Below are 12,964 nucleotides of genomic sequence, written 5' to 3'. Positions count from 1 at the left end.
TCTAGGTAGGTATATGGGGCTCCAGGCCAGAAAGCTTATCCAGTCAGCCAGTTCAGGTTCAGTGAGAGACACTATCTCAAAAATAATGTATAAATGACTCAGAAAGATTGACCCTGACCTCTTCATTCTAAGCATTAATCTACCCACACATCTACAATTTATCTACACACATATATCCACACACGCACACACACAAGCACACAGGCATTCACAGGGAACCTCAATGCACAATAATTGATTCTGAGTTCTATAGTAAAATGTTTATTATGCTAAAATAGGCAATAGTAGTTATCTTCCATTTCATATGAATAGATTTAATAAATGACACCATAATCTACAGTAGGGTACTCACTCACCTAACAAAATTCTTATAAACATTTTAAATTGTTATCAGAATTGTTTTGCATACTTATGTGTCTGTATTTATCCTTTTCCTCCTATTATCTATCTGTTACAAAACAGTAGAATTTCATTCTTACTTGTTATACTAAAAACTTTTATAGACATTTAGTTTTGCTTCTGTGAATAAAGTCACATTAGTTGATAAAATGATGTATTTTTCACTATTTCTAGATTTTTTCATTTATAAAGGTCTTTTTAATTTCAAATGTTTAAAATTTGAATGTTTTGAAAGCATCACCTTGCATCACTTGTCAGGTTATACTACTAGAATGTATTGATTTTGTTATTGTGTCTCTCTCCAGGATAGATTTCCAAATAAAACTTGATGGAAAAACAAAACCTGTCAGTGGTGACTGAATTCATCTTGATGGGTATCACTAAGCGTGCTGAACTCCAGGCCCCATTATTTGGACTATTCCTGGTCATCTACATGACATCAACAGTGGGCAACTTGGGCATGATCATCCTCACCATAGTGGACTCCAGTCTACAAACACCCATGTACTTCTTTATCAGACACCTGGCTATCACAGATCTGGGTTATTCTACAGCTGTAGGACCCAAGATGTTACTAAATTTTGTTGTTGACCTAAACATAATCTCCTATAATCTTTGTGCTACACAGCTAGCTTTCTTTCTTGTGTTTATAATTAGTGAACTTTTTATTTTGTCAGCAATGTCCTATGACCGGTATGTGGCTATATGTAAGCCTCTGCTGTACACAGTTATCATGTCACAAAGGGTGTGTAATGTCCTGGTGGTAATCCCTTACTGCTATTGCACATTTGTTTCCCTTCTAGTCACCATAAAGATTTTCACTTTGTCTTTTTGTGGCTACAATATCATCAGTCATTTCTACTGTGACAGTCTTCCCTTGTTATCTTTGATCTGCTCAAACACTTATGAAATTGAAATGATTATTTTGGTCTTGGCAGCTTTTAATTTAATATCCTCTCTTCTAGTTGTTCTTGTGTCCTACCTACTAATTCTCACAGCCATTCTGAGGATGAACACTGCAGAGGGTAGACGCAAGGCTTTCTCCACCTGTGCATCTCACCTAACAGTGGTCACTGTCTTCTATGGGACTTTGATATTTATGTATGTGCAACCCCAGTCTAGTCACTCCTTTGACACTGATAAAGTGGCTTCCATCTTTTACACCCTGATTATCCCCATGTTAAATCCCTTGATATACAGTTTGAGGAATAAAGATGTAAAACATGCTCTACAGAGAACATTAAGAAAGATATATAGCACACTTTATTAAATATTACATAATTAATGAGTTCTACCAGCCACAATTGGATAAACATTTGCTTTTTCAGAATGCTTCCCTGGAACAAATAAACATATTATGCATTTAAAGATTGCCCTCCTTTGTATTAATGTATGCCATAAGGTTCTCCATACATCAGTAAAATGCACTTTCATTTTAAAAATTACTTATATATGAGTGTACATATCTCAGCATGTTTGAAGACCAGAGGACAACTGGCAAGAGCCATTTCTCTATGTCTACCTTGTGGGCCCTCAGGGGAGAATTCAACAACAAAGCCTTCAACCTACTGAGCCCATCTCCTTGGTTCCCATTAACAAGAGGGATGAATTTATCATAATTACAGAGAAATGTATCTAGTGTAATGGATTTTGCTTAGTTCTATACATGATAAACATGAAGAACAGTATGTGTGCTATTTGCTTGCGAAAAATAACTGTGGGTACATATGAGGAATTCACATGTTTCCTCTTTGTGACATTCCTATTTCAACTGATTTCCTAGCATTGGTTGGAATTTATTTATATGTTTCTTCTCTTAAGTCAGCATAATACTTCTGTATATACTTCTCATGCTCCTGTGTAGATTGTTTAAAAATCACATTCTGGTGTACTGTCAGAAGACTCATGGTCTCAGAATGACTAGAAAAACTAGTTTATACATAGCCTCAAATGTTCCTATGTTATTTGGACTTTTTCAAGTTTTAATTTTGTTTTGTTTGGAATCATACTCTCTGAGTCTTTAATATAAAGATGAAGAGATGATATTACTATAACACAACTGGCTTTTGGTAACATATAGCTTCAATTTAGTATCTAATTTTTCTAATGCAGTATACTTGTGCATATTACTTAAAAAACTCATTATAACACACCTCCTGAGTTCTACTTTAATAAATCATAAATAATATATCACTGCACATGATGCCCGATTGTTACCACCCTGTTTACTATGGTGGATGAGGTTTCTGCGGTAGCTGCAGGATTAGACACATGAATAGATGCTTTGATGTTTGGCCTTGAGTTGCATATGTCATTGCAGATTAAAGTCCCATTAGTGGAATACTATTTCATTCTGTGCAAGAGAATGTAATCTATGATCTTGGTAGAGACCTAACATTACAGTTATGCAGGTCACTTAGATAAGACACAAAACATAGGAAATTGAGTTCACCTTAAGCTATGGTAAAGAGATGAATAGAATAATCATTCCTTTAGTGCAGTGTATTTTTCTTCCTTGAATTTCTACCCCCAAGCATTGTCACTAGGAGATACCAGGAGGTTAAGGAAGATGCCTGTAATTATTCTGTTTTTTCTCTTTCATCTGTCATTTTCTTTTAGATGCTGTCCAGACCATACATCTGTTTTGCTTTTGGTTTTTTGAGGGGGGAGTCTTTCTTTTTCTATTTTTTAATGGTGCATTGGATTTCCCTACACTATCTATAAATCTCTCTTCCCCTCCGTGGGATTGTTTGTCAGCTATGAGGCTGGCCTCCAAGTTTTCTTAGCTCAGACAACATGGGTTTCTCTCTTCTTACTCATCTTCCTCCTATTGGCAGGTGTGAATGTCTCTAGCATTCCTTCCCTGAAGTTTTATCTGACCTCTCTTAAAAGTAAATTCCTTTTGGGTTTGTTTTTGAAATATTTTATTGATAACAGTAAGAACCCCATGGAAATCCTGTTTCCCTTGTATCATTATCATCCCTCTAGTAACAGATTTCCTCTAGAGATAACGCCATCTTACCTTGTTCCTAATGTGCCTGAGAAAGGGTGACATTATCTGGACAGTACACTCTAGGCCTACTTACACTGATATCAGCAAGAACTTTATCAGTGGAAAGGGTTTTTGTCTCTTTTGCTTTTCACAGACATAGCATTAGATGCTGATGCAATTTTCAAAGGAAGAATACTCATATATTTTACCATTATAGGCCTCCATTCATTTTTTCCTTTGCATCTTATTGTGCTAAACATCAAATTGATAATTTCAATATTTCAAATAGAGCAGAATATTATGCACAAATTCTTCTTAGAAGATTGTGGCAATACATTTTCTGAAAACTGAAATTTCATGTGTATATGTTAATGAATACTCACTTCTCACACCTCCCTTCTTTTGAACCCAATATTCGATTTTATAAGGTTGCATTACTCTAGACTCCTCATGTTTATGTCATCTAGGAATATTTGTCCTATAACTAATATACTTATTCAAGGTCATGTCCATAAAACTATCTTTGACACAATATGTTTCTTTAAGCTGAGTAATAGTCTATTTGAAACTGCCCATATTTGAGGACAAAACTCAGAAGCAGGTCTTAAGAGAGAGGGAAAGAGAAAAAATGGTTAAAAACTGTCCCTGACAATTAATGGACCATATAAAATACACTAGGGTAATCAACAAATTACTCAGCAATACCTTAGGGAGAGCCTCTAAAGTTTAAAATAATATATACAGTATCTTTAAAAAAAATACATGTTAAGGCACAAACTGAAGAATTAGCAGAGAAGCATTACTCCAGGTAACAAAGACAGAAAGTTTCTTGAGGTTTTGTGTTAGACATTATCGATGGTAATGGCAACCTGCTGCTGTGACCTTCTTGTGTAGTGCAAATGCCCATGTCTGACCAGTCTGTCTTTTGTTTCTTGCTTTTCCATGATATGGAGCACAGCCAGACCCATCTGCTCTATTCTTCATTTTATTTTTTGTCTCTTCTAGTAAGTTATCAGTGTGGTAAATGACACTTGTTATTTCCTTTGAGGAAGAGGAACCATTGATTCAAAAGCATATACTGCATGGTGAGCTTTTTGCTTATTTGTTTTCCTCTGTGTTATGAGAGAGAGATTAGGAGAAAGAAAACATCCAACCCACTTCCAAACAGTTAGGTCTTTCAAGGATGTAAATATTTTTTGTCTCTAAATCATTCTGTAAATAAAATTTGTGTGACACGTATAGTCAATCTCTTTGAAATACTAACAGACTATTAATGTCAAAAGTTTTTTAAATATTCAGATATATGGTAATTGTACAATGGCGTTTGTTTTATGGTGAGAAAACTGACTAAATTTTTCATCATCAAGTGTCACATCATAAACATAAGTATACAATATGAACAGTAAAGAATGAAAGAGCTATGTATTTCTTACTATTCAACTTCTATACAGTTGAGATAAAACACCGTCATCTCCTTTTACTTAGAAGATCTAGATGCTTAATAGATGCATCTAATTGTGTTGTAGCTCATGTTTATAAATCAAACATCAACAAGAATCAGAAGCAAGACTTAAATCCTATATAATTCTGCATTTATTGAAGGTACTTCCCCAATGGTATGATCTGTTATGCTGTTTAATATGGCAAACATGCCTATATAGATGGAGAGCAGGATATAAGGAAATAACATTTGTGTAGACAGTAGTCCATTAAATGCAAGTTTATATACAATCAATTCCATAAATAATTGTTAAGATTTTGCAGATGTATTTGTAGGGATGGCTGTCCTTCCAATTTCTTATGTGAAATGTTTAAATAAATAAAAACTTAAGAATATTGATGACTGTAATATTTGACATGAAATAGTACCTGTTTTACTTTGATTCATTTTTCTGATATCATGCTGTATTTAGTAACTTCTATATTACTATCTGTATTTGAAATTTTTCATAATAATGTGCTATAGTCGTGTAAGTAATTTCTCATGCAATTTTCCACAGAGCATTCCAAAAACACTTAAACATTCATATATATATGTTTTATTAATATTAATATATGCTATATTTCACCTTTAATATACGAATATGAACACATTAACTCATGCTTTATCTCTATAATGCAGTGCTTTGGAGGCTGTTTTGGAACTTGCTCTGTAGACCAGACTAACCTCAAACTTGCAGAGATCAGCCTGCCACTGCTTCCTGAATGCTGGAATTAAAGGCATGAGCCATCAATGCCAGGCCCAATGTAGAATTATAATATGAATTGCTAAATGCCAATGTTTTCTCTTCGTAGAATACCATTCTAGAGAGTAAAAGGGATTTTATTAACCTTAAGAAAGCACAGCAGTCTTTCTTTTTACTAATTTAAGGTTGTTCATTACACCCCCAATGTTCTGCCTAAGAAAATACATATACTTTGCTATACACAAGTGTGCATATTTCAATCAACATTAAAATGTATGTGAACATGAATAGTATTTATGATAATTCATATGGGGATAAATCATGCTAACATGTTAATGACTGAATTCACCCTGATGGTGAACACTAAACAGTTGTTCTCCATTCAGTCACCATTAAAAACCAGAAAAAGAATACACACACACACACACACACACACAGACACACACACACACACACTCGTAAAATATTCTTTTAGTTACTGCTACCATTTAAAAATTAAGGTACATACATAAATATATTACGATTGATAATGACTTGTATAGACCATGAAAAAAATTGAGTCATTGTGTGATACATTTTCCTTACCAACAGCACAAAGATTTCTTTCATATAGGATTATAAATCTTTATACAAATTGCATACCCAAAGTAAACTCTTTGTAAACAAAATCAATATCTGGATTATTTTTCACATAATGACAATTTTCTGTGTCATAGGATCTGGAATTTTAAAAGTATCATACTAATATCTGTCACTTTAAAAACACTTTATGATGATAACTGTACTTATAAGGATAATAGAGAAATATTATTTCCTTTAATTAACATCTTTCTTATAGACCAGGCTGGCCTCAAATTTGCTATGGAGGAAAGTATGATCTTTAACTCCTAATCTATATTCCGCTACTTCCCAAGTGCTGTGATTACAACACAAATATCATCCTTGACCATTGACATACTTAAAAATATATTACTATGTATTAATTGTAGAAAAACTGGTTCTGACAATGACATTTTAAATGTGTGTATGATAAATTCTGATCACACCTAGCTCCACATTACCCTATTTTCTCTCTCTCCACGACTTCCTGTTCCTTTGTCTCTTCTAAAATAATGACAATGTTTTAATTTATGGAAACTATGCACTTTACAAATTCATGCATATAAATTCTAATTTGTATAACAGCTTAATATAACACATTATTTTAATATCACTAAACAATTGTATTTATATAAAAACAATAGCTAAAATGTGAACTCTAAAATAGCAATTTACTAAATCTAAATCATTTTTATTGCTTTAATATTTTTAATCAAGCCGGGCGTTGGTGGCGCACGCCTTTAATCCCAGCACTCGGGAGGCAGAGGCAGGTGGATCTCTGTGAGTTCGAGACCAGCCTGGACTACCAAGAGAGTTCCAGGACAGCCTCCAAAGCCACAGAGAAACCCTGTCTCGAAAAAAAAACCAAAAAAAATATTTTTAATCAAAATACAGTATTTTTCCACTTTTGTTTTCTTCTTCTAGCTCCTCCCATGACCTCTTCTTATAACATCTCCCATAACCCCTTACTCTCAAATTGGTAATCTCATTTTCTATCATTATTATTGTTACACAGACACCCGTACACAAACACACACACACACACACACACACACACGCAAATACATAAACAAAACCAGGTGAGTCTTTTTCGTTGAACAACCAATAAAGTTATTCATTAGTTGCATGTAATTTTTGCATAGAGATACTACATTGTAATATTTTCCTTCTTCCACATTGGTATCACAAAATTAATATACAAAAAATTTAATATTCAAATATTCTTTTATGTGTACTTATTTACATTAGCATATATTTTTGCTTATTTTATGTATCTAAACCATCTAGTTATCATATTCCTTATATCTATTATGTGGACCTATCTCAGGTTTTCAAACACTTCATTATTACTAATTAAGATAGATTTTTCTTGGATGCAATGTGATATTCACTGTCTTATCCACCCTTTAGGTGTTACATATCAGTTGAAGCCTTCTCAGTAATTCACATATATATCAATATAAATATACTTTTATCTGTTCAGTCAGTCTATATTATTGAAAAGCACTCCTCTATATGTTTATGATTCTGTAGTTATGGACACCTTAACAAAATTGTAAAGTATGTTTTTTCAAACATGCACACATGCATACACAGAAGTTTCGATGCAAATTATTTCAATAGTGTTGCATAATAAACTTTTGTATTCCAAGTATTTTTAAGCTATTCACTATAATGATGTCTTTAACAAATATTTTTTTTAATACAGGAGAATGAAGGAGCATAATCTCACTGTAATGTCTGGATTCATCTTAATGGGCATCACTGAGAGCTCTGAGTTGCAGGCCCCATTATTTGGCCTGTTCCTTGTCATATACATGACCACAATGGTAGGCAATTTGGGAATCATTATTCTTACCACAGTGGACTACCACCTGCAAACACCCATGTACTTCTTTCTCAGACACTTGGCTATCACAGATCTTGGATATTCTACGGCTGTGGGACCCAAAATGTTGGAAAATTTTGTTGTTGACCAAAATATAATATCATTTAAACTTTGTGCCACACAGCTAGCTTTTTTTTCTTGTATTCATCGGTAGTGAGCTATTTATTCTATCTGCGATGTCCTATGACCGCTATGTGGCCATCTGTAAGCCTCTGCTTTACACTATTCTCATGTCACGAAGGGTATGTTGGGTTCTTATGGTAATGCCCTATCTCTATTGCACATTTGTGTCTCTTCTCATCACAATTAATATTTTTACTTCATCCTTCTGTGGCAACAATGTCATTAATCATTTCTACTGTGACTGCATCCCCTTGCTGTCACTACTCTGTTCACATGCAGGGGAAATTGCATTTATTGTTATGATCTTTGCGGCTTTTGATTTAATTGTCTCTCTCCTTGTTGTCCTAGTGTCCTACATGCTTATCCTGACAACAGTTCTCAGGATGAACTCCACAGAGGGAAGGCGCAAGGCTTTCTCAACATGTGAGTCCCACCTCACAGTGGTGACAGTGTTCTATGGCACTTTGATATTTATGTATGTGCAGCCTCAGTCCAGTCATTCTACTGACATTGACAAAGTATCTTCAATCTTTTACACCCTGGTTATCCCCATGCTGAATCCCTTGATTTATAGTTTGAGGAATAAAGATGTAAAATCTGCCCTACACAGAACTTGGAGAAATATTTCCAACCTCTTTTCTTAGAGATTTTATGCATTGTTGAGCCTACATTATTAGGGACTGATGCGAACCACTTCTAAGAAGGTACAGAAAGCACACAATGCTTAATCTATAATTAAATGTTGGCACTCTTGGTAAAGATCTAAACTTATATGTGCCACAAATACTTCATTAAATAGTCATGAAAAGGCTTTGTTTTCCTTGAGAGGAAGTGATGTTTTAAGGTATAATATTTAATAATCTACAATAGCTTTAGGGTCTGTAGATCATAAAAGTAGAAACCAAAGTTGTGTTTTTGTTTTACTGAGGAACAACTTTAGGTATAGTAGGAGTATAATATATTATGTTGTACTTGTAAGTGGTGTTTTCCATCTTTATAGTTTTGGCTCTATCAACATTTGTGTTTTAGTAACTGTTTTGCATAATGGATGGTCACTGTTTTTGAAATCTCAAATTATCTGCGAATTATCACTATTGGTCACTGTATGTTTGTTCACATTTGTCAATATCTTTGGATCAGTGTTTATCCCTGGCATACAAACACAACACAAAGAGAGTTGCTCTCTCAGCCTGGACTCTTAGGGGAGTGCCTGGACACTGCCCTGAGTAAAATGGCAGACTCTAGATATCCCCTATGTGGAAGGAAGTGGCCATAGGGTGGGAGGCTGGGGGGATGGTAGGGGGTATGGGAGGAGGGGAGGGAGAGGGAACTGGGATTGACATGTGAAGCAAGCTATTTAAAATTAAAATAATAAAAAATAGAAAAAATTTACATCAGGTTTTTGGGTCCATTCAAGGAAGAATTTAATTGAAAATTTGTCATATTTTATATAGAAGTGATTCAGAAAGGCTAACAAATCTTTAATGAAAATACAAATAATTTAAGGATTATGAGAGTATTTGTTGAAATAAATTTTGTGATCTTAGCCTTATGTCATAAATAATGGAGTATTTTTGAATTTTATTTAAAGTCATTAAAACCATTGAACACTTCTTATGAGTAAATAATATTTTACAGTGAAAATGTGTTAGGAGGTAACTCTTCTCCCATCTCCCCAAAACCATACTAAGGAAGTTAGACTCCTGATTTCTACTTAAAATCCAGGGAAAATAAGAGTTCCAAATCTTCACAAATTCTTCCATTTTAACTTTCAGAGACATCTGTGATTAATAGTATATGAAATTATATTTGAACATGAAATATATGATTTGGTTTAATATTAAAATTTCCTTGCCATTCATCACATTAAGGGATTATGGGGAAAGCATGTTCTTGGCCTCTAATTATTATTGCTCATGTATACAAATAAATATGTACCAATTATTGGGAGGGGCACCCCACATTTAGATATTATCTGTAGTTTGATCAGTTGTAGATTTCTATACTGCTTTCCAGCTGTTGGTAAGAGATTCTCCTTTGATTGAGGATAAGAGCTACACTTATCTGTAATGATAAGGATAAGTACTTAGAAGGGAGTTAGAAATCATGTTCATTTATGGAAGAAATAAGAGTAGGTTCTCCTCTAGGCCTCATGACCTTACCAGCCATGGGTAGTTGACTTAGCTTACTGTAGCAAACATGAATTTCCTCCTAGTGATTGCACCTTCAGTGCAACTATGCAGCTATCAGTTACCCCCCAAATATAAGTACTGCTATTGTACTTATATAGCCAGGTTGGTCAATTCTGTGCTCCAGAGACTTTGATACTAATGAGGAATGTTTACCATTTTTATCCCTTGGTACTTTGCATAGCACCTTCCTTCAGATATTGGGAGAGTCACTCTTCACTGTGGATGCTTCCAGCTCAGTGCCTGCATAATTCTGCTGAATCCTGTGGAACTTCAACAACAGGGAAATAACTTCAAGTTCTGGGGGGAAACCAAGGCCATAACAATAATCTGTATTATTTTGTACATTTCCAAGTATTCTCCATTCAATAACTTGAAGGTTTCTAGATTTGCACTGAAGATTTTTCTAATCATGGCTCTTGGGGTAATACCTCAAGAGGTGTAAAAATTTGTCATTACATGTTCATATACACATACATATATATCTATGATTACATGAATATAAAATAATGTTTCCCTGTGGCTTTTAAAGTTCTTTGTATTTATTTATTCCTCATTTTCTCTTTTCTCACTGTATCAGAAATAAGGAAACAATGCTGGTATTCATCAATTTTCCTCCCATCTTTTCATCTCTCACATGGACAACAGAACATGTGATAGTTTTATCACATTGAAAGTATGTCTTTCCTTTGCAGATAAAACTGTCTGTCCAGGCAGTGATGTGGCCCTGATTTTCTCAGAACTAACTATAAATAGGCTAGCCTCAGACTCTGGGAGTCCACCTAACTTTTCCTCCTGAGTGCTGAGAATAAAGACATGTATCACCACTGTCTAACAATAGAGAGAGATTTTAACTGGGGATTTGTCTTCCTGTTATTCAGTAATTCTGTTTACATTTCTTTCATATATACTTATATGTTAGGAAGCTCCTACTGTTTTAGATTTCCATATGACCCTTCAAATGATCCTTAGATTTAACTGTCCTTCCTGGTGTTCACTACATTACTTATCACCGCTTTTCCTCTTCTTCCCCTTATGATTTCATACCTCTTTCCATCCTTATAAAGTATTGGTCATGGAAGTCTCAGAGCACTTCATAACAATATTTGTTCTTGATTTCCCATCAGAAATAAAAAAGGAATCTATGGCTGTATGCATCACACACCTTGGTTTCCTTTTCTATTCTTTTCTTTTGCCAACTATTCCAACTTTATTCAGAAGCCTGTGTAAAACTTCAGGATAATTTTTTAAATATTTAATTGTTTACATACTAGCAACTGTTATGTCTCCCACTTATTTTTCTACTGCCTCCATTTACCTCCTTTTACCATTCATCCATTCTTCAGAAAGGGTAGGCCTCCCATGGGGAGTCAACAAGGTTTGACATATCAAGCTGAGGCAGGATCAAGCTACTCCTGTCATGATCAAGGTTGAGTAACGCATCCCACAGAGAGAAAGGGTTCCAAAAAGCCAGCTTGTGAACTGGGGACAGATCACACTCCCATTGCCTGGGACTCCAAACTACATAACTTTCATTCACATACAGAGTGTGTATCTTGGTTCCATGCAAGTTCCCTATCAGTCCAGAGGCCATGAGTTCTCACAAGCTCAGGTAAGCTGTCTCTATGGGTTGCATCATGATATTGACTCCCCCTCATTTACATAATCCTCCCCCCTATCTTCAACAGGACTCTGGTAGCTCCACCTAGTGCTTGCCTAAAGATCTCTGTGAATGCCTACATCATTTATTGGATGTAAATTCTATGATGACAGTTAGGGAAGTCACCAATCTGATTACAGGAGAAGGGTATTTCGGGTGCCTTCTCCATTACTGCTAGGAGTCTTATCTGGGGTTGTCCTTGTGGATTTCTGGGAGTTTCCCTGTAACCAGGTTTCTCCCTCAGCACTTAATGACTCCCTCTATCATTATATCTCTTTCCTTGCTCTCCCTCCCTATCCCTCCTCCCACTGGACCATCCTGTTCCCTACTGTTCCCATCCCTACCCCTACCCTATACCCCAAACTTCAAGTTTACTCAGGAGATCTCATCTATTTCTGCTTCCTAGGGTGTTCCACTTGTCCCCCTTAGGGTCCTCTGAGGATGTTGGTTGTAGCCTGGTTATCCTTTGCTTTTTATTTAATATCCACTTATGAGTGAGTACATACTCTGTTTGTCTTTCTGGGTTTGAGTTACTTCATTCAGAATGATTTTAGCTAGTTCCATTCATTTGCCTATAAATTTCATGATACAGTGTCTTTATTTTTATAACCAAGTAAGGCTACATTGTATAAATGTACCACATTTCCACATTTTTCTTATTCAGTCTTCAGTTGAGGGACAGCTATGTCTTTTCCAGGTTCTGGCTATTACAGATAATGCTGCTATATTCATAGCTGAACAAGGATTCTTGAGATATGATTGAGCATCCTTTAGGAATGAAAGACCCCAATAGGGATACTTTCACGGAAAGGAGACCCGAACCCAAGGAACAACGAGACCACGAGCTTGGATGCAACAGCAAGAGGCTTTATTGATAATACACGGGTACCCGGGGCATCTCAGTCTCGGGAACTGAGAGCCCCGAGC

At 35.3% G+C, this 12,964-nt stretch overlaps 2 protein-coding genes across 2 annotated transcripts; both read left to right on the top strand.

Annotated features, from left to right (window-relative positions):
* Positions 1-727: 727 nt before the first annotated feature.
* Positions 728-1,669, top strand: LOC101829042 (olfactory receptor 8K3-like). Its single transcript, XM_021233795.1, has one exon. It carries the CDS (start codon positions 728-730, stop codon positions 1,667-1,669), a length of 942 nt encoding a protein of 313 aa, XP_021089454.1.
* Positions 1,670-7,889: 6,220 nt separating this feature from the next.
* On the top strand, positions 7,890-8,832 carry LOC101829303 (olfactory receptor 8K3-like). The gene is given in 2 exon segments (XM_013120259.1): positions 7,890-8,195; positions 8,197-8,832. Coding segments are annotated over 2 exon segments (942 nt in total).
* Positions 8,833-12,964: the final 4,132 nt, after the last annotated feature.

Source organism: Mesocricetus auratus, unplaced genomic scaffold, assembly GCF_017639785.1.
Source record: "Mesocricetus auratus isolate SY011 unplaced genomic scaffold, BCM_Maur_2.0 Super-Scaffold_100004, whole genome shotgun sequence".
NCBI classification, from domain to species: domain Eukaryota; kingdom Metazoa; phylum Chordata; class Mammalia; order Rodentia; family Cricetidae; genus Mesocricetus; species Mesocricetus auratus.
This window is presented reverse-complemented; position numbering and strand designations above follow the sequence as displayed.